We start from the raw sequence: 22,755 nt of genomic DNA on the forward strand, positions 1-22,755 counted from the left end.
CATGGATAACACAGACACCTCATTTTAGGGCCATCGCTGTACTGTAGCTTTGCTCATAGAAGCTGTCTATTATGTTCTAAGACTCATTTTTTCTTCCCTAGCAACAAAAAAATACAAGCATTCTGGCTCATAACCGTGATTTATTCTTATGCACAAGTATCTGACCAAAACAAAGACAGATTAGCAGGAACACTGAATTAGTAACTAAACCAAAGTTAACTATCAGGCTGATTTATGAAGTGAAGATAATTATTTTTGTAATATGGCCATAACTCATCATGACAGAAGGAAAGGAATATTTATTCATACATGCTTATTTCCAAGCGGAGGTGCTTGCCAACCAAGAGGAACCAAACCCAGCCTTCGGGCCACCGGGGCAAACAGACTATTGTTAGCCGCCTTCCTTAACAGAATGCTTTGCTGTGGGCCTAAACCAGCTTCGAATGTGCTGCAGACTTCAACGGTCCACAACGAAACCTGATGTAACAGCAAGAAGTCAAATGCTGCAATAACACCAGCTCGTTCAAACCGTACCGAGCTCCTCGGTAATTGCAAAGGAGCACTGGAAAGAATAAAGTTCTCAACTTCAGAGTCGGTCGCGCTGTGTTTCTTGCTTGGGAGACTAATGAAAAGGTGCACTAATACTAGGGAAAAAGGATATGGTTTATTAGATTTTTGTTATAATGATGTTGAGGATTTTTGTTTTGATGAAGGTTTAAAAAATTTCTTACTGGATGAAAAATGTTCCCTCTCTCTTTTACCTTTTAAAAAACAAAGCTTGAACTAAACAAGAGTTATAGCCTGTGACCCCATGCACGCGACTCAAAGCCTTTTACATCCTTTGAAAAGGCTAAAATAAATGGCAGGAACCTGTATCTCCTTAGACACATACAAAAGGAGCCACCTACTGGCCTGCCATGCAACCTTGGGCCCACTTCCCTCCCTCCTTCTGCATCACCGGCCCTTCCACCGGAGCAGCAAAGGCAAAGGAATTAAAGGAAACCAAATCAAAGGGCCTCCTCAGGGATAAGGATTTTCGGATCACGTATCCCAGAAGTTCGCACAGGTTCCACTCCGCGCTACCCTACCGCGGCCAGGTTTCACATGCTGCGTCCCGCGACGGCTGCCTCACCCAGCCCACGGCGGTCACACCTAATCCGGCTCACGCTCCCCAAGAAAACCCAGACGTGGAGAAGCATCGGGGCTCGAGAAACTTCAGTGCTCCCAGCACTCACTAACTTTTCCCTCACATTTGGGCATCTTAGGGATACTGAAAGGACCAATTTCAGGGAGCAGCTCACACTCCCGGCTCTCCCTCTGGAGAGCCCTCGTTCCAGGACCACACAGGGAGTCTCCATGGATTCGCCTCCTAACGTAGGCAGTTGCAGCTGGGTGCCCCAAAAGAGGCAGGGTGGGCATCCCTGCAAGGGTCTCATTCGGAGTGAGCACACGTGACCGGCCGTCCTTCACGGGCTCCAGCAGCTGCAGAGCCGTTCCCGTCCCAGGACCCGTATGTCTCGTCCAATCGCCTCGCTGAGGGCAGCTGTTGGTCAGACAGACTGCTGGGCAAGTGAGACTCATTCAAGGGACTTCTAAGGTTCATACAAATCACTATAGGTATGTACAAGGAAAATATCAAAGCGATTTTAGCATTAGTCTCATTTTGGGGGGAATAAAATACGAAATAATTTTCCGTTTTAGGAATGCCGAGCAGCAGTATTGCCCTTTGCTTCAGCACACAGTAAGCTGTGTGTGCGTCGGCTTTGCCAGGTGCCACCATCAGGGGCCAGAGGTAGTTTTGCTTTCCACAAAATGGTATACACTTTGTAAAAACTTCCAAGACAAAATAAAACATATAAGAATATAGCCACTACCTATCTAGAAGGCACATTTTTCCACAAAAAATGAAGTAATACTTTACAAAGAGGACAGATGCGAGTATTGTGATTTGTAAACGCAAGTTAAATACAAAAATCTGAAAAGCGAGTCTTTGAATGTCATAACACTGGTTAAATTACCAAACATTATTTGCACATGCATTTTGCAGGGGTGCTAGCTGGTCCAATCCAGAATTGCTGCAGGCACTAACAAGGTTTCCATCCATTTCAATAGGAGCTAGATTGCACCAATAATGCAGAAATACCTTAAAGAGCAATTATGAAGATGACAGAAGGAACCAAGCATTTATCATTCTGCAATTTATGTATATTAATTTACAATTCAAAAGATTTTTCTAGGACAGCCGTGGAGAACTGGTATCTGCATACCCACTGCTGATGAGGATCCAAAGAAGAAACACTGAAATACTTAAGTAGCAGCACTTAAAGTTGCCACATCAAGTGTTCAGAAGTTGGGAAATTACAAAATTAGGGTTACATATTCAATGTTAATTAGCAGGCTTTTACATTTGCATTATGATACTATCTTTAAGGTCACTTCTTCTCCTAGACTTCTACCTCATTCAGAGCACACAACGAACAATCTCACTGAATAGGAATACCCAATATTCCTATTTGTCCTTATTACTAGTTGTCCTCATGCTTCACCTGCTGCACAGTCTCTGGACCTTGAACTGGACAAGGTATCATTAATCTCATCAAAGGGCTTTTCTGTAGTGTTCATCTTCACGGTATTTTAATCTAGAAGATTAAATATTTAATCTTCCAGACATCCTTGTGGGGTAGCAGTCCATTTAACAGAAGAAAAAGCGAGGTCCAGAGAAAAGACAACTCCAAATTATTGCTGTTGCTTTTGCGTACTCAGTTTGAGCCACCTAACACCTGCCTTTACAGAGAACTGATTGTTTTATGACACCTCATATGCTACAAACCACAACTCTCTCTAAGCTGCACTGCACTTGAGTTTAGCCAGTAGCTTTGCAAATTTATCATAATTCTACCAAGCTGGGAACTTAAAAAAAACCACCAACACCAAAAACAAAAACAAAAAAAAACAACACTGCTGTCTAAAATCTGATTCAAGAGATTAGCTTAGCACCACACAACGAGTTCATGACAGAGGAACTGATAATATCCACTGCTCCTGGACAGCATTCGGATGCCTTAACTGTCGGAGAAGTCTGTGCCATTCAGCTTGCCCTTGTCTCGCACAGTGCACAACCTGGACTAGTTCCCTGCCTAACAACGTACACGGTGCTGCATGAGTCATGCAGAAAAACCTGCACGCGATGATGTGTTTCCATTCAGATAATATGTTGGTTTCCTGATACTTGTGCTCAGAAAAGGGATAAGGTGAGAAGTGAGGGGTCGAGGCTGGAGGGAGTCTCCAAACCCATGCAGGGCTCTAGCTACAGGAACATGTGTAGATCACTTGAACCTGAAATTCAGAAGGAAGCATCTCTCCTAGAGATAATACCAGGTCCATGACACTACAGGACAGTATCTAAATCTTTCTGACAGTGGTACACAACTGGTTTGTTACGCAAAAATGGATATAAAATACTTCTGTTGGAAAGGCAGAAAGCAGCAGATGGAACAAGGAAGGGTTTCATCTATACTTCTGATATATGCAAACTGATTCCTTTTGGCACCAATCATGGGAATAATAAGAAGAAAACAGACAACACCCACCACCAATTTATTATAATACATTCATAAAGCCACCTGGGAAGAGAAGGGAGAAATCAAGCAAGGTTATGAAGAAACTAAATCCAATACATTATCAACATTGACAACTGCTACAGTAAAACAAAACGGGTAAAACAAGCAATGCTCAGCTGAGAAAGAATTTGCCTGTTCATCACTTTGGTAGTCTAAGGAAACAACAGGCAAGTAAAAAGCAATGCATGAAAGCGGGAGCCTTTCAGACACATCCATACAGTACCTTGCACATTCCCTTGGGTCCTAAGAGACAGTAAAAAGTTGTCACTTCTGCTAGCCTCTTTTGTGACTGCTCATGGTTAGGTTGCCCTATGTTACTCACCATTTTTTACACCAAGTTTTACAACATTTCTAATTAAAAAGGGAGAACAGAGGCTCTTCATTTTCCCCAGCAATGTGCTTACTCCTCTATATCCACAACTCCTTTTCATGTGCAGTCATGCCTGCATGTTGAAGGCAGAAATGGCTTTTGCGATAGTTTCCTTTTTTTCTGTCCTACCATAGTTCTATTCTGTAGGTCATATATGCAACAGTCTGTAAACATTTAGAGGTAATTCATCTCTCCAACTTTAAATGAGTTGGCCAAGTCTAAGCTATCTAAGCTCTATTTGCAGTCAAGGGAGAGAAGCAGACACCTCTAGGAATAAGGTATCTGAGATGGTTTGGTGATTCAATCCCAGAAGGGGATCCGCTGTATTAGGGTCCAGTCCTGGGAACTCTTACTCACAGAAGCAGTCAATAAAAGTACTCACTGCTCTTGCGTATTATTGAAACACTCCACAATTTCTCCACAGTATACACTACATTTGTTCTATTTGTTTGCCCATTTTTAATGCTGTATTATCACTGAGGGATACACTCATCTCCCCAATCATCATGGTTTCAAGAGAAAAAAGCAGATTGAAGAATACCATGGAATGAAAATCCATTTTCCCCAGAAATATGCAATTTGTGCTTTCGTAAAATAAACTTTTTTTAATACTCCACACTTACAGTCGATTTTTAGATCCTCAGATTGCACTAATTTTAGATTCTTTCCCTTCAACAGTTTTTCCAAATATGAACTACAGCTAAGACCTGAAATAATTTGAATAAAAAAATTTACAAATATATGTACGTGTGTGTGTATGTGTGTGTGTATATATATATATATATATATATAAAATGTGGCATGTGTGTACACATGGGTGAATAAAGTTTTTCCCATTTTAGAGAAATTAGTGAACATTCTGGTCAACAGTGAAACGAAAGCATAAGAAATAGTACCCAGAAGTTGTAATATTTAGCTATCTGATAATTTGAAATGGCATATTGCATCACTGCCCACTTGTTAACAAATCATTTGACACACACAAATTCCCCAAACCAGCACACCACCTAGATGCTAAGCATATGTTTCACAACCAGCGAAACCCTGTGCTGCTGCTGGAAAGGACTGTCCTGCTTCATTCCCACGTCGATGCTGTGTTCCTGCTCCTGGTACTCACGTAACTCCCAGGCGGTATTGGCACTGGCACAAGGCAGGGCAGGGAAGGTTGGAATGTGAGAAGCTGGGACAGGGACTGAAGACAGCGCAGTAAATCCAAACCCTGAAGCATGCATTAGTTGAGGACAACAGGAAGAGATTCCTTAGCCTGTACTGACCTTCAGCAATATGGAAAAATACTATCTTATATTTGAAAGAGAAGAGGACAACAGCTGATTTCTTATTCTAGTACATATTCTAACAAAGTTGTTACAAGTCCAGACATTAGTTAATGGTAGAGAATGCACAAAAAGCATGTAGATAGTTAAGTTGACGAACACCATTTAAAAGTCACGCAAACTGTAATACGAGATTGTTTAAGTACTGTATAAAAAAAGGGAGCCTCTTTTATTACTTAACACTTGAAAAGCTGCAAGTTTAATGAATTGTCTATGCTTCAGTATGATTATCTCACTACCTCTCTGCTCACATTATGTGTGTGGCTTGTCCTTCCTCCTATTAAAAGATAAATTTTCTCAGGGCTGCATGCTAAGACAGATTTTCTCAAAGTGTCTTTTCTGCACAAGCTCATAACAGTAGATATCTTAAAATTCTGTCCACTACCTCCTGAGTCTTCCTTGGGCTGGATGAGCTATCTATCTACAGAGGAAGCGACAAAGATCTTCTCATGCAAATGAGCTGCACGATTCCTTTGCAGCTAATGTGAAGCTGGAAAGGAGCAAAATCATTAAAGAACATGTTCCAGAAAGCCAGGGAGTTCTGATGTGAATGGACAATTGAGATATTTTTGATACTGAGAGACAATGAGTGATCTCCTTCATCTACCATTCTACCGCAGTTTAATATAATTCCTCCGCTTGGCAGCATTACTGCACCTCGTACTGATTTGCCCACCTGCGTTTTAAAATGAGCCCTTCCTACTGTTGCATCACATAAGGTTCATAAAGCTGAAGTAAATACAAATAGAAAAAACAAGCAACTTGAGACTATGGCACCTGTGAAATCTTGGAGAGTAGCACCCGGCACTGTACGGAGTGTTATTGCACTCCTCTTCCACTAAACTCACTAACAGTCTCACATTTTATCTTTGTCTAAGCATTTATTCTGCCTTGAACTCCAGGTTTCTTCTTCTCCCCTTGAAAAGTGTCTGAGAACTCCTCTTCTTTCACAAGGAAGTGATTCTTGCATGCTATCATGCCTGCCAGTGTGAAGGATAAACTGCCTATCAGACAGAAATCACTTTCTGAAACAGCCTGAACTGAAAAGCATAGCAGATACACAATGAATTACAAAGGATACATGATGGAGATGGGTTATTACACATGATGCAGGAAAAAAAATACGTATTTCTAATTACAGCACATCACTTTTCCTACATGTTTCAGCAGAGCTTAAACCAGAGAGCTTGCCTGGCATGAGGGCGTAGACTATCACTGGACATGTAAAACATTTCTATCAGTTTAAAAAAGAGAGACCTTAGACAACAACACTGACAACCATAAATGTTGTTATTGGCTTTGGGTTATTATGTGAATGTGTTTTCTCCTTTCCTGCCAACATAAAAGGCCATCAAAGTTCTTGTCTACAAGCACCAAAATATGTTTTCATGACTATCAATAACACCGTGACTTTCACAATGGTGACAATGGTGTATACATTAATATGACAGACTTAAGCCTACTTATCACCCTGTCCTGGTGTTACATACTTTCACCAATTGCTGAGCGTAACTCAAAAACCAGCTAAGCAGACCCAGGGCAGATTCAAAAAGTGTCCTTGTGGTCTGATAGCAATTCTGTGGTTTTTTACAAGATCATTTACCATCAAAATTATTAGGAAGATTGGAGTGCAGACTTTTTATCTACTGGGATATTGCAGAGAACCCAATAGAAAACTGTGAGAGAGCACTCTCTGTGAGCCACCAAGTCCAGGCTGGCAACTAGTCTGATGCACCTGCAGTAACCACTCTGCAAACCATGTGCCTAGCATCAACGAACACAGGTTTCCAGACCCTGGACACTGAAGAAAGGACATGTGAGAACAAGCTGGATCCACCAAATGTAGCATAATTACTGACCTTCAGTAGCTTAATGACAATAGTAGTATCCAGAAACCTGAAGACTTCACATTCACAAGCCTTCAATGGGTTCCGGGCCTTAGTTGCAATCAGGCAACAAGCCGAAATCACCATGTAACAGGAAAAGCCTTTCTGAAGAATGGTTTCCCGAAGGGAAAGGCATATGCTATCCTTCCAAAGAATGAATGAGTAACACCAAGCCAGCGCAAGAGCTATTTTAACACTTAAAAATAACTGTTCTAGGCATGATGGTGATTATGTTTCCTCCTGTGGCCTAGTAAATAATTCATCACCTCCCATGTAAACACAGTAGCATTCCTCCTCCCTCATTCTAACAGAGGCAGTAAAACTCATGATTTTGCAGAAATACATGGCTTCAGCTTCTCTACTACAGACACAGTTGCTGACTTCTGGAGTGACACCTGGATCTTGTTTCCAATAAACTCAACATAACCCAGCAATGATAACAGACACTGTGACCACATTTTCCAGTTGAATGGTATGCATATTTTTTAATCAACTAAAGAAAGGATGGATGCAGACATGCATGCTATGCACTGCTCTGACAAAAGGGAACCACTGACGTAAGTACACCTTTTGAACTCCGAAGTTGTTCAACTTTTCCCCAAAAGTCAAGCGCAAGCAGAAGAAATTTAAAGTCTCTGTCACCTCTGTGAAAGACAGAACCTTGTAATCCAACCATGTCAAGAAGAGTAGGATATGTATGATGGTAACAAGCCCAACAACACTTCAGTTTGGCATGGCAGCACTGTAGCAGATTGATGACTGCAGAGCTTACTTACAGCTTCACAGTTTGTTTTTCAGACTTGTCTAAATAGAGATAGTACATCATAGTCTTCAAGGCCATTTAAGACGATTAACTGTGTGGTAATTCGAGGCTTTCAAAAATTTGAATTTTTAGGCTTTCTCTGATGACTCAAATTGGTTTACAGAAAACATGGAGGGAATACAGGAAAAATTAAGGTATTCCTTTAGGAAATACACGTATGTAATATATTTGGAAGCAAAACTTCCTCCCAACCCAGATATGGCAAATGCTGAGCTAATACTATTGGCCAAGAGCTGGCTAGATCTTTATGGAGAGCTTGACACTGCCTCATCTGTGAGGAATAACTGCTCCCTTCTCACCAAGAAGGATTATATGGGGATCACTGGGTCATCAGAAGGGCCTCTTCAATGGTAAGTCATTAAGGAGGCCTAGAAAGAGTTTGCTACTCCTGTTAACTGATTGCTCAGGGAAGCAGTGCAAGGTAGATACTTGAAATAGGTAAGGTGAGCAGTGCATAGAGAGGGGTATGGTGGAAACAGCTGAGAAGCCAGCCAGTGGGATGATCTTACAGCAGTTGGAGAAGCAGAGGTGTCCCCTGTGCAGAATTAATATGCAAGGGGCAAGACCCTAAACTTACACTAGTCCTCATGGCCTCAGCCAATCTAAAGTAGACTAAACCCCTCAAGTTTGGGGCAGGCAGAAACAGCTTCGTTGGCACTCTTTTCTCACATCTGAATTTTGTTATGGAACAGTAAGGAGGCTCCAAGCAAGGCAATGTCTTTGGAAAGGAAAAGGGCTAACGGCAAGCCCTGGAGGAGTGGAAGATACTGTGATGGCTCTCACTATCATTGGTATCATTATTCTAGACCTGTATCTCAGAGAGAATGGGTCTGTCTTGGCTGCTCGCAGGGATTGCCAGATACCCTTCAGCTTCAGGCACATGTACTCTATATGCTTGAGAACAAGCATTTCAAGGAAAAAAAAATAAAGGTTAAATACTGTCCATATTTGACATAACTACTCATCTTTCTGTCCAACAATCACCTATAATTGTTTGGACGGTAAGTTTTCATGTCAGTCTCCCCAAAACATCTAGATTTTGCTTCAAATTCTACTTCTACCATTTTCATGGCTACTGAAGTTAATGTCCATTTATTGGTATCACATTCTATCTTCACTGATTGTTGAATTCTTGAAAATTAATATCAACTGATGACTCTAGCCTGAAGTACCCTCTTTATCCTGGAGATACCAGACATAATGCTAAATACCACCAGATAAGAACATGTTTTCTGGAATGTTCTGCCTAGTTTTATACGAAATTTTTACACAGAATTATCCTGCACAACATACATCTCTGAACAAAAGAACTAGAGGGAGCCTGATTTGCAATGGTGTCTATAGGGGTAATTAAATGTGGATATGATTCCAGAGAAATCTAGCACTCATATTCAGTTTTTAGATCATAAAACTCCCTTAGAAAAATGGCTCTTGCAATCCATGTAGATGCATTAGCTTAAGCCTATCCTCAAATGAGACATGTTCAAGACTGCTGACTGCTAAAAATTCATTGTTTTATTCTTCTCTTTCATTACCACAAACATTGCTGTTATATATTAAGAAAAAATACAAAAAAAAAAAAAAAAGGCATGCGTGGGAAGCCAGAAAGTCAGACATCCCTCAGGCTAGAAACACCTTCTACCACTACTTGGGTAATGGTAAAGTGCTGGATTCAGGCTACGATGTTTCAACAGCAAGCACAACTGGATTTCTGTGAAAGTGTTCCTATATCCTGGGTGCCAATGCTAGAAGGCTCATCGTAGCTGAATACTGAATGAAGTAGCTTTGGTGTCCAGCCATACCCGCTGGATTTGTTTTTTGGGTGTATACTTAGGGAAGTATCATCCTTCCTTGCCCTACTTTTAAATCTGTATTTATGTGGCTAAGAACTACACTATTGTTTTCAAACTCAACTGTTATTTTGTAGACTAACACAATTTCAAGTATTTGAAACCTGTATCTTGAGCAGGAATCTGTCATGTATCAAATAATCTTTTCAAGAGCAATTTCCATCTTATAATCTTTCAGACCTACCAATATTAATAAATGGCACTGACAGCATTTTTATTTTCTGCGTACAGGGAATGTGATAAACATCATCAGCACAGTAAGGAAAAATGATCTCCGAATATCTCAAAAATTTGCAGCAGCATTTTTGGAGCCTTTTTCCTTCAGCTCTTGGGAAGCTCTGAAGTTCTAATAATAACGCTCTGTTCAGGTAGTCCAAGGACTAGCATTTGTGTTCTGCAACCAGTTGCTATGATGATAACCAAGACAGGGTCTAGAACATGCCAGGACATGTGGGTTTTGCCCATAGTTCTCTCAAAGGCTTTCTGTGCCCAGAAAACCTGGACAGATCACTTAGTACATTTAGTTACTTAACCTCCATTTACCTAAGTTTACCCTCATGGGACTCTTGCCCCCACGTAAGGGCGTGTGCTGAGTTAATGTTTGCATAGTGCCCATACCCTTTGACGGGAGGTTTTTCAGAGTTGCTAAACATTATCACTGTTATTGAGTAATAAACAAACAAGCTGTGCCAACAGCCCAAGCCCTATCTCAGCGCTATTTTGTATTACAGCGTGAGGAAATTGTTTGATTTTCCTTTCTTTTAAAAAGGCAGTAGTTTTCTGAACTTCAGGAATCATTCCAAGTAAACTGCTTTCGAACTAAAGTTATTAGATCAGCTTAGAACAAAACAGTTCAAACACAGCAGAGACCACACTTTCAGAATGGCAAGCGGTCATACAGTATTTTAATACAACCCGTCAGCTAAACCTTCCACTCTAGCTGTAATATAATAAACCAGGGTGTAGTACCTGCTTTGGAACCTTCCTTAACGGTCTCGCATCCTCCAAAAGCCTGTAAAAGACTGAGATTCTGGGGCAGCGAGGTGGGCTGCAAGTCGGCACGCGCCAAAGGATTAGGAAACTACCACCCTGCATAACAGCAGGGCCTACTCGCCCATGTTCCCAGCAACACACTCTTCGCAGCAAGCTGGATCCTGCACCTTTTCTTAATCAATTCCAGCTTCCAGACAACCTAGAACTTAGTCTGGGGTAGAGCAAACCAGCAGCAACCTAACCCAGCAGTAATAAGTTATTTCAGCACCACAAAGGCATGAAATAAAGCAGTGAGATGTATTTCCTCGGATGCAGATCCATAAAATAAACACTCAAACAACGAGCGAAGAGGGCACAACCTCCATCAGATGAGCGGATAAGATCTGTCCCAAAGCTCTTATACAGATGTCTTTTCTCTGCTTGGTAATACCAGATTTTTTTTTTTTTTTTTTTTTTTTTTTTTTTTTTTTACCTTGGCCACTTTGCTTTGACCTGAGGACCAGACTCCACCAGAAATCAAGTAATAGGCAAAATTCTTCAAACAGAAACCCTGGCAAATGGGATGCAGTCCCATCTCAGTGTGTTATAAAACTGCTATACTTTGATTTAATATTTCTCTAGTTGTGGCTTTGCTTTTAAGAATAACCTGTGAATTGTGCCTGTGGACTTCTCAGTGTTGTTTTATTTTGCTATGAGGAGACACAGATTAAATTTCTGGTCTCAGACTCTTTACCCTGAATGCTAGGATGTCAGTAAGGTCAGAGCCCGGAGGGACAAGGACATGTCAGCAATCCCTCTCACTAATTAAGCAACAAAATGGTAAGTATGACAAGTAGCTTCATTCATTTCTTAAATTAATGTATGGCAGCACCAATTCAAGGCAAAACAGATGATAATACACATAAGTTGGGAGAGATGTGCTGGAAAGGAAGCTTTCTGTCCTGAGCTTCCTATCCATAAAAACGAGCAGTAAACATGCACCAGATTTGTTTTTGAAAAGGTCTCATTAACACACACCATTAAATGCTTGATTTGTGTAAAGATGCACAAGGGGTGCTAACTGCTGAAACACTGACGTTGCAATTCATACTGACGGAAGTGAGCTGTTGCATCCTGAAATACCTGCTCTGCACATTGCCCCCTTCAACGAAAGTTAATCCATATTTTCAGTTTGAGAAACAGATGTATGTACATATATATATATATATGCTTAGTCTGGACATTCCTAAAAAACTATTAATCCGATTTAAAGTAGGCTGTGACTTTTTTAAAAGTACTTCCACATAACTATGTAACTGGACAAATATAAAGCCTAATACAAATAAACAGTATCAAGTACTAAGCTCTTAAAACCCAGATTTATGACAGAAATGTGGAGACAGGCTCTTCAACGGGTGCAAGGCTTAGTGACATTACAATAGATCAAGACAAAGTATTGTTCAACGTGATTTTCTTCCTTCTCAATAGTATATCCAGCTGTCCTGTAACATTTGTTACTAGAAGACTCTTTTCTTTGACACTGCAGTTGCTGATACTGTTGTCATTAAATCCTTAAAGAAAAAATACGAGCTCCTACTGCTGCTCTCTCCCTATGAACCCGTAAGTGAATAGAGATGAGCCGACACCTTATTAAGTAGAAGCAAAGCTTTTAAGAAGGCCTGCAGAAATAAACAGGATGTCTACAATACACATAATGGTAGCTTTAATAATAAAGACAAAATTTTGGTATGAAAAACCTACCTTGGGAGAAGAAGAAAGCTCCTTCGATGCCGGAATAGCTGACATGTTCTCACTCATTCCTGTCTCTGTCTTTGGCAAGAGGTTTGGTGGTTCAGGAGCCTTTCTTTTCATCTTCTCTGGTTCTTGCAGCGGAGCAGCTTTAATTAAAGCAGGGCTTGATTTTGGTTCATAAAATGGATTTGATCTAATTAAAAGAAGGGAAACATATTTCTTTGCTATCAAAGAACTCAAACTCAGAACTCAAAATGAAAACAGTGCTGTTTAGAGGAGCTGATGACAAAGATGCATTTATTACTCCATATAAGAAAATATTTCGCTTTTACATGCTTTGAAATGCTACTTTTTCATATGTTTGAAAAGTGAGCTACCATAGTTAAAACCATATTGGGGCAGAATTGTTAAAATTTTATTTTAAAAATTATAAAATGTTATAAAAATGTTATAAATTACATAAAGCTAACTCTTCAAATATACCAGGCTACCTAAGTAAGAGTGATCTGATTTACAGATGTGCTCAAGATCAACAGATATGAGTGAAGCTGCTGGCAGTGGCATAAACAAATGCTGAGAATCAGGCCACTTTTACTTGCATACTTAAACACAGCTTTAGAAGCCTCCCTCCAGGCAATCCGAGCCTGAAAATTTTGGCCTCAGTAGGTCTGCAATTCTTATCAGGCATATTTTAATCTCTGCAGCAAATAATCATTTCAAAACACCCTTTGGATAAGAGAACAGCGTTAAGAAAACAACCACCTCTCTACAGATACCAGTAGCTGTAATCTGTCTTATTTGAAAGCGCTTTTTATTACTTAACAGCTTTTAAGAAACATAGCAAACATCTTCTAAAATGGATGTACTCCAAAGACTTATCATTCTTAACTCTGGCATTCACATTCCAGCTCCACATTTGCTTCACCCTAAATGAATACTTTCTCAGCTTTTTTAAATTTTATCTATTAGTTTGATACCACCAGTTAATACCTGCTGTATGTAGCATAATGGCTTATACCGTGCATTTAAAAAAGACAGAAATTTTATATCCTGCTAAGGATGCTTACGGGAACCTTCTTTGTGCCAAAATGATTTATTTATGAACTTCATTTTTCACGTTTTCCAATCTGTCCTGAAAATGGACTGTTACTTACAAAACTATCTGATCGGTTAATTCATCCCTTTCTATTCCATGCTTTCCCTGCAAGATGTATTTATCATATGTCTGTTGAACTATGTTTATGCCATGAAGTCACTGCAACTCCCAAAGACCCGGCTACATGCAACTGTATAAAGTGTAAATAAGCAGAACAACTGCACTCAGGCCCTTGAATTCAGTTCTAGGTGGAAACAGTAACACGTACAACATGGGGCAAGAGCCTATCTGGCTACATCCATTTACGAATTTCCTCTCAGGATAAGAGAGGGAACCTAGTACACACTGTTTTTAAACCACTATGACAGTAAAACTTGGGCCCAAATGAAAAGATCAGCTATTCCTCCGGTTTCCTTTCATACAACACTACCCATTTTTCAGTTTTGTATACTTTAAGTATTAAAATATTTCCTTCAGTCTCATGGAGCAATTTTAGAATTCATTTTAATGCAGTTTGCCCCTGTCCTCTATTCACTGAGTAGAGGCAAGCAATTAATATGTCACGCTGCAGAAAATGAGCCCGCTGCTGAAAGGCAAAGCCCAACGAACTGCGTAAGAGAAAGCCTGGCATAAAACCTCCAGACTTTTCTGAGAACCTGCCACTGCTTATTAGAGAGAGAGAGAGAGAGCCAAATCTAGATACTGAAGTGAAAGGAAAGACGCTAAAATAACTCTTCTGCTGACTGAGGGCAACGTTCAGGTGTTCCCACTTTGCTGCCCATCACCCGTGAAGCCCCCAGCGCCCTGGGAGCTAAGGGCGGCATCGCCCCAAGGAGGTCCATGGCAGCGGACGGGTGTTTTCCTGCACGCGAGGCAGCAGAGAAAGGAGGACATTCAGGCTGCCGCAGAGAACGCCCAGGGCATCGTCAGGACCTCTAATTTCGCCGCCAGCCTAGCTGGCAAGTTCAAAGGGAGGTGAAAATAAAGATAAACGAGCTAAAGGGGGAAGAGCAGTACGCACTATAGGAGAGCCCAAAGGGTTCGTTCGTGCTCCACGGAGAGCCAAGAGGCGCGGGACGTTTTGCGGCGAAGCGACCTGTGCGGCCTTGCTCCGAATTAGCCAAGCGTGTCTGTAAGGCACTAATGTGAATTTGCTGTGAGAAAAAGATTCATATCAACAAGAGTAAAAAAGGTTCAAAGAGACATATTTTAAATACTTATGCTCTAAAAGTCTCTCTGCTGCACGTGTAATCCTAAAGAACTGGAGTGTACTACACTTATCAGAAGAAAGTGCTATGAAGGGACAGGTTATTGGCTTTCTTCCTGAAGAAGGTTTCGCTGTCAAGCTAGGCTAAACCTTCACATTTTGATCATGGGCAGAACACGCACGTTGTTTTTCACCTTCCCGTTTTCACCTCTTTTAACTGGTCTTACAAACTTCTCAGAAACCTGAATATTGAAAAAAGATTTCTGAAAAATTCAGTCTGACACAGACAAAAGCCCCCGGCTGGTTCTCACAAGGAGAAGAGACTATAAATCCAGGTTTTGAAGTCAGTGGTGTCAGGGACATGTAGCAAAGTTTGGTCCCAGGACTTCCGCACAGCTGTGTGTGAAATAAAACACAGGAAAAGTCTGGTGGGAAAAAGCCTTAGCTGAAAAATATCGCTGCACTCTTTTCTGAACTTAGTTCACATGCTTTTTGCTTCAATGATGGTATCCATCTGGTTTACCTAAAGAGATACCAGACTGTCCACCACAAAATAAAATTTAAAAAAAAACAAAAAACCACCCAACACACCCAGACAAGACCCTGACTGATGACATAGCATTAAGCAGCCACTGGCAGTGCGGTGGCTTGTGGCTTCTTTTGTAACAGTCAACTTCAATCAACGGTAACTAGATAGTCTTTCCAACCAGAAAACATTATTCTAACCCATGCAATGATTAACGAGATAAGACGCTACAGAGCCAAGTAATATCTAAAAGCAAGTTTTATTCTGACCAAATTAAAAATGCTTTGGATCCACATTACTGGTTAACTGAAAAAAACCATCATTTTATTGAGGAGGAAAAACAAAGCTATCAGGGTGCCAGAGTTAAAAGCACAGATTATTACCAAACAGAAATACTAAGGTTGAAAGCATTATATTTAAAATAGCTGTGAACTGTGCTATTTGCAAGTAATTAAACTCAAATTAGCACAGCAACTCATTCTTTATTAATCATTACCTAACATTTTGATTTAACATTACTAATAGTTACCTAACATTTTGATTTTAATGGATAAATTTAAAAAAAAAAAGGCACAAGCAGAATTTTACCCCAATATTTCAATGCCCAAACTAATAAAAGGAAAATGTGTTCCTTATCTCTCACCAGATATGAGAATTTAGCCAGAGGAAATATGTTCTGAGACAGTAGTTTTACAAAAGAATATATGCAATGGAACATCTCAGTCCATCTCCACCATGCAATGCCTTATTACGCCTATGCTTGTGATTATGCTTTGCTTATGCATGTTGTGAAATCTTACGTTATCTTCACAACTGCTACTGAAACATGTTTCAATTAAGCCAATTACCTAAGATAAATCCTTCACAGAGGCACAGTGAGGATAAGTATCTTTTCCAAGATTACAAAGAGTTTGTTACAAAACTGGAACCAGGGTTCAGATCTCGGGGCACTTTGTGCAAGTTCAGAGGGCAGAATGAGAACTAGCCCTTTGCCAAAGCAAACCAAGCAGAGTCCCGGCTTTAAGCAACATGTCCATACTCCCAGGACACAGCCTCACACTCCACCCAAAGTAGAAGAGGAGAATGCCACACGGTGCATTAAGCAAACTCCAACAAAACCTTTAAGTTGCAGGGATAAAATACATTGTATTTCCTGAGAGATGGAAAACATCCTTCAGGAGCCTTCTACCAGGTTCCCATCTATCAGGTTCCAGCCACTCCTGGGGAAAGCCCTGGCCCAGCAGTAGTCAAAAACGATGAAAAATTCAAACCAAAACACAAGAATGAAAACAAAAAAAGAGAAGATGTTAGGAGAGAGGTTGAAAAGAGTATGGAAGTGTTTTAGTGCCGTGATATGACTCAGTTGTTCAACCTCGTCTTGAGTGCACTGCTCAGGCCAAGTCAACACATCTTAAAATAGATATATAGTAGAAGAAATAAGAGGGTCCAGAGACGTGCGATGAAAATGATTACAGACATGAAGAGACTGCTGTATGAAGAGAGATTGAAAAAGTTAGTGCCATTTAATTCAGACAAGCAACGAGTAATGGTGAATATGCTAGAGATACATAAAACAACAAATGGTTTATGGTAGTTAAATCAGACACTACTAATTGTTGTTTTCATAAGCCAACAGAAGGGACTGTGTAACAAATTTGAAAGGTAACTTACTTACAATCGATAAAAGGAAATACATTTCATATAATAACTTGTTTCCTTGTGGAACACTCTGCCACAAATTGACACTACAGCCTAAGCTTTAATAGAATTTGGAAAACGATTAGCCACTTATGTAGCTAATAAAAGCATCAATATTCACATTAGCTAAGAAACAAAATGCATCTGGACATAAACCCTCATGATTTAGGGCACACACATACTACTAACTGGCACTGCCACTGAAAGTCTTCCCTTTTGTGCTCATCATACCATACATACTCTTAGCAGAAACTTCCTACTGAAGAGTTTGAAATTAGCGCCATGAGGCACGGAATAATAGTGCTTGCAGGTGTGATTTAGGCCGGTATCCCTAAACTGGAGCTGAATTATTACATTTTTTCTTCCAGAATAGTGTAGAGATTCAAAGGTTATCCTTGCCACATTTCTACACAATATATTTAATTGTCTCCATGTCTTTCTCAATGACATGACACTCCTGTAACTTGTGAGGACATTGGGGGGGGGGGAATCTATTTAGGGGTCAGAGTATAAAAAAATGGATGCAGAAAACTATTTTACAGTGCTGTTTGATGCCTTATCATTCCATCTTTCCATGGGACGATGCCATCATAAATGAAATCATAGACCAGCTTTATGTTTAAGTAGAATCCATCTACAGGGAGTTTAATTTTTAACCCTTGTAAAAAGAATAAAACAAGTAGGATCATGAAAATCAAAAGGAGGCTGTTGTAACAAAGAGCTAGTGAAATCTATAGTCCCATTCACAGGAAAAAACAGGCTGCCCTTTAGGACACTGCTGCAAGCTCTTTTGGCACAGATTTGTTTGTGTGGAAATGAGAATATGAATATCAAATAGACAGTTCTTCACCTGCCCATCCATGTAGCTTTTGCTCCTTCTGCTCTTCTCCACAGTCTTTGCTGTTCTCTATACCCATATCTTTGTAGGTGTAAAGTATACATATAATTTCTCCCTGCAGATTGCGCCAATCAGTGAACGATCAGGGATGCCTGTTGTGACCATCGACAGTGCAATCGCACTGTGGTCTGAAGATACAGCAGCCAGTGCTGTTTGTTCAGACAGTCCCCTGATGAATGGAGCTGGCACAGAAATCATTCCCTAATGCCCATTTTTTCACAGAACAAACAACAACATCAGCAAATCCATGGCCACAGAACTTGAAAAGGAAAAAACCCCGCAGGGTCCTTTATACATTTCTATTAGAGTGCACGGGAATTCTTCAATTTCCTAGAACACAGCTATAAACAGAGCAAACACGAAGATGATGATATGACACCTGTATTAATATTAAATATTAAAGCAATGCAAATGTCATGCCATGATAAATCTCATTAAGTACTTTAAAACTAAAAGTTAATTACAGTTGTTGTCTATAAAATTGCTCATGTGTAATAACCATAAACTGTCTCAGCAGTGGTGTGGTTGCTGACTAATAACCACGAACAAGCAGTAAGTATATACCTTCAAACCTCTCAAGCTGCACAGCTATTGCAAAAAGCTCTCACTCCTTGTTGGGCTCCTTTACTATAATACAAGGCAGTTTATACTGTATATTATATATATATATATATAAAATATATATACAGTATATAATACAAGGCAGTGTATACTGTATACTGTATATAATACAAGGCTGGTTTATAAAAGTTTAACGTGTGGTTAGGATAAAAGAAACAACTTTAGAAAGTATATATGGTGTTATCTTTCTCATATGGAGATGCAGTTTTATGAGACTCCCAAAAATGTGCTAAGCAGACTGCACAAAGCTCTTCCTTTATACATACTGCACCCATCTAAAAAGACCTTCCATTCTCATTAACAGAATTTATTATTTTATGTGGTAAGAAATAATGACAAAAAGACAGGAAGGACCAAGCTCTGTTGCACCTTCCTTTTTAGCTCATTTGCAACTGCAGGGCACAAAGTGTCAAAAAGGAACACAGACTTGTTCCCTGTCAAGTAATTTGCTATCAACGAGGCAAAGAAAAGTTTCCTAGCTGATCACACTCAGCTGTACAGCTGAACAGCATGACTTGGGGGTATGGGACTTTCTGTGGCTAAGCTGCAGATCAGTCTGTCCTGAGGAGGTGATTAAGGATCACCGTGGTTGAACCCAATACACCTCAAGATTAAGCCAGGGATCCTACTAATGCTTCCAAGATTGCTGAAAGATCAAGAATCATACTTACTCATCCAGCTCTTCCTCTTCAGCTTTGGAGGTATCTGCATAGAGGTATTTGCTCATATCCACTGGTCTGACGTTTTTCCTTTTTGCAGGTTGTGGAGGAGAATCTCTTATGGTTACAAATGTTTCGGGCTCAGGATCTGGCTCATCAAAAGGGTTCAAGTACTCTGGGGCATCGTCATCTTTAAAGGGATTGTAACTGTCAGCATAGAAACCTTCTTCTGGCTTTGAAGATGAAGCTATTTCAGCATCTGGTTCTACCAAGTAACAAAAAAATCAGTAAACGAATTTAACATAGAAAAAGTTTGAAACCATTTTATCAGGTCTTTATGTTTTAAGGGTTTAGGAAAAGGTTTGCTTCATAATTCCCAATACATAAAGTCCTGGCCTCAAATGAATTTTCATGCTTTATATATTTACAGCATTACCTTGTTTATTCAAAAACAGTCCTTTCAAAAGGAGGTCATTTCATCTAGGGTATATTGAATAGGTTTAATTTTCTCACTTACCAAAGCTCTTTCAACCATATTAGTTATCAGTCCTCTTATTCGTCATATCAACGGTATTGCAACAGATTTTAAAACATTTTTCCAACCTATTAGCCAATTTGTATCCTAACAAAATGTCCTTAATTATTTATTTGAACTTTTAATAAAGAAAAAAGATATCCTATATTTTATAATAAAATGACTTTTACTGGATATTAAAAAATGATGATAGCAAGTAGGTGCTCTTTTCATTTCTTAAAACGACTGAACTGAAATCAGTTATTAGGTGTGATCAGTAATTACATTTCAAAACACACATATTTTCGCTGTTAACTGCTCTTGGTAACAATACATAGTTTCCCAGTAAAAATGAATTTAAATTAACCCTAAAGAGACAGATAATCAAATTACTCATCTATTATTTGAGCTGCACAACAGAAAGTTATTAGCAACCTGGAGCTCCATGCAGTTCTGTAGACAGACGCTACAGAAAGAGCATTACAGAAAAGCAAATGGTTACTAGATAGTGAACAATACAAATCCCCATACCACAATATAACATTTTTCACAATGACACTTAAAGACGACTATTCTTACACTTCCTACAGCAGCAAATGACCAGAAGCACCGTTCAATATTTGATCTGATGTGCTTTTAAAATCTATGCAAATAACAACTTTAATTAGTGTTATTAAAAGTTAATTTTCAATAACCACTCCCACATTCTTTTTAATGAAAAGTGATTTTTTTTCCAGATTTATGGTTATTAGATTGAACAAAACATACCTTTTAGCTCTAAAGAAAAAACATTAAATGTTATTTGTAGCATGGCACTATAAAAAAGAAAAGACGGAGTTCCAAGTGTGTTTGTCACTAAACAAATATTTGGGACGACAAAACGTCTAGTCAAACAACCCAGAAATGGAAGGAGCAGTGAAAGAAACAGCACTACCGTCGCTTGAGCCGGGATGCATGGGGCACTTAGCTGCTAACCCTGGTGAACCGACAGAAAATGTAGATATTCTCTACAGGTAAACTTCCAGTTTACCCTGTCTCCAGGGTATTAGCAAAGTCAAGGTGATGGAAAGCCCAACCACAGGTCGTGTGAGCTACTGTAATCTATGGTTTGCACAGGAGCCCCTCGCGGTTGAGCAGGAAGATGGTGCAGAGCCTCAAGGAGCAGCTTTCCTCTGCTGTGCCGCGGACTAGTCCCCAGTCCCTGCCCCAGGGCAAGGTCTCGGAGCAGGGAAGACCTTCGTCCTTCAGCAAACAACCGAGAGCTACCAGGGACCAGAAGGATTTCATTTGAGGCAGGACCGTGGAGCTCTAGTTCGTTTCTTCTTCACATCTGAACTGCAAAGACTCTGTCAACATATTCTCTTTTGTACTCTTTCTAAGGGTCTATTTCTGAACTGATGGATTTTTTCTCTACGGTAAGAAAGTTAGAAGCAAAAAGGGACTGACTGGAATAAAGGAATAAAATAATCAAAGTCTTCCTTAAACACAGTGTGGACACTTGGGAGGTAAATCACTCCTTTGGGATTGATGGTGAGCTCAACAGGGTGAAACAAAATAAAATTGTTCTTTGCCAAAGAATACTACAGGTTCTAACTGGCAGACGCATTTATGACTATGCACAGTGCTTGTATCCGTGGCATCTCCCTACAGTGATTATTCAGAAAATTACATTAAAAGTTCCTTTAATTCCAGGTGAGGTTTGCACTTTCTTACTCCTTCAGCAACCTGATGCAACCTAGTATTAAAGAAGCAACACATACAGTATTTACACCTCTCTCTTATGCATATCATAAGTTGTTACACTAAACTTCAGTGTCAGAATGCAGTTAACACTGTTTGAAGTCAAAAACCGCAATCAAAAAGGAGAGTGAAATAAGTGTAAACGAGGCACTGCACTGAAATGGGATGAAAGGAAGGTAAAGAGAAATCACACAAAAAAGCTATTACTATGCTTAATATTCAGTCTTTACATTGTCAAAACATACCATAAAAAGAACAACTAATCTAAATCCTTGTGATTAACATAGTAAAAACCTAATAATCAGGGTTGCGGTAATAGTCTTAGCTAAACCTAAAAAAGAAGCTCTGTGTAAACTGATTAAGCCTTGCCTCAACACCGTAACGAAACACTTCGGCTGTGCCTTAGCAGACGGGCACACATAAACAAACTACTGCAGGATAAATCAGGGCATGTATTTACAGCACATCGGCTGCAGCATGTGTTCTTGCTCCTACCCCAGAGTAAATACAACGTGCTTATCCCTTAATAAAAGGGGAATATGCTACTGGGCATTTACCCTGGGAGCAAGGGTATAGACACAGGTATACCACTGCACAGTAGGCGATGCATACTTAGCTCACACCCTCATTCATACCGTGGTGGTTTGTTCATATGCCTGCACCTTGATAAGAAAGATGTTGTTAAGTAATCAAAAACCTGCTTGTATTTAAAGACTGAGAAAGCCACAATAAAACAATATCGAAGGTCTACAGATAAACTGACAAGAGAGAAGAAATCAGCCAAGGCTGAAACTCTTAAAATCAGAAATATAATTGAGTCAAGCAAGAATCCTTTGGCAGTGTTATAGAAGAAACACACCAGAGCAGAGCCCAACATTTTTAATGCAATTTTTCATTTATTTTAAGCTAAAACAGAAGAGGTCCTATATTGGAAACCTATATTGGTTTACTTATATCGCAGTAGTCTCCAACGCAGGTGGTCACAAGCAGAAGCTTCACCTTGCTTGCCCTGAGATGTCCTCAGTGCAGAGAGCTAGAGCTGAGCTAACTGTCCAGACTCCTTTAGAGTCAAAGGAGAGAAAAAAGACCAGCTTCTAGGAGCAGCTCATTTGACCTCTGTTAGAGAGCTACATTCAGCTAAAACGTGTCTCCCATTTCTCTCTACCTAGTAAAAAGAGGTTCTAGACAA

At 39.9% G+C, this 22,755-nt stretch overlaps 1 protein-coding gene across 9 annotated transcripts in view; it reads right to left on the reverse strand.

Moving 5' to 3' along the window:
• EHBP1 (EH domain binding protein 1) overlaps positions 1-22,755 on the reverse strand; it is a 223,166-nt gene that overhangs the window by 99,508 nt on the left and 100,903 nt on the right. For all 9 annotated transcript variants that reach the window (XM_067292807.1, XM_067292809.1, XM_067292803.1 and 6 more), the window contains 2 exons: positions 19,325-19,577; positions 12,617-12,800 (listed from right to left, as the gene is read on the reverse strand). In XM_067292807.1, the coding sequence (XP_067148908.1) occupies positions 12,617-12,800; positions 19,325-19,577 (437 nt within the window). The remainder of the gene's footprint in view (positions 1-12,616; positions 12,801-19,324; positions 19,578-22,755) is intronic.

This window comes from Apteryx mantelli, chromosome 3, assembly GCF_036417845.1.
Source record: "Apteryx mantelli isolate bAptMan1 chromosome 3, bAptMan1.hap1, whole genome shotgun sequence".
In the NCBI taxonomy this organism is placed as follows: domain Eukaryota; kingdom Metazoa; phylum Chordata; class Aves; order Apterygiformes; family Apterygidae; genus Apteryx; species Apteryx mantelli.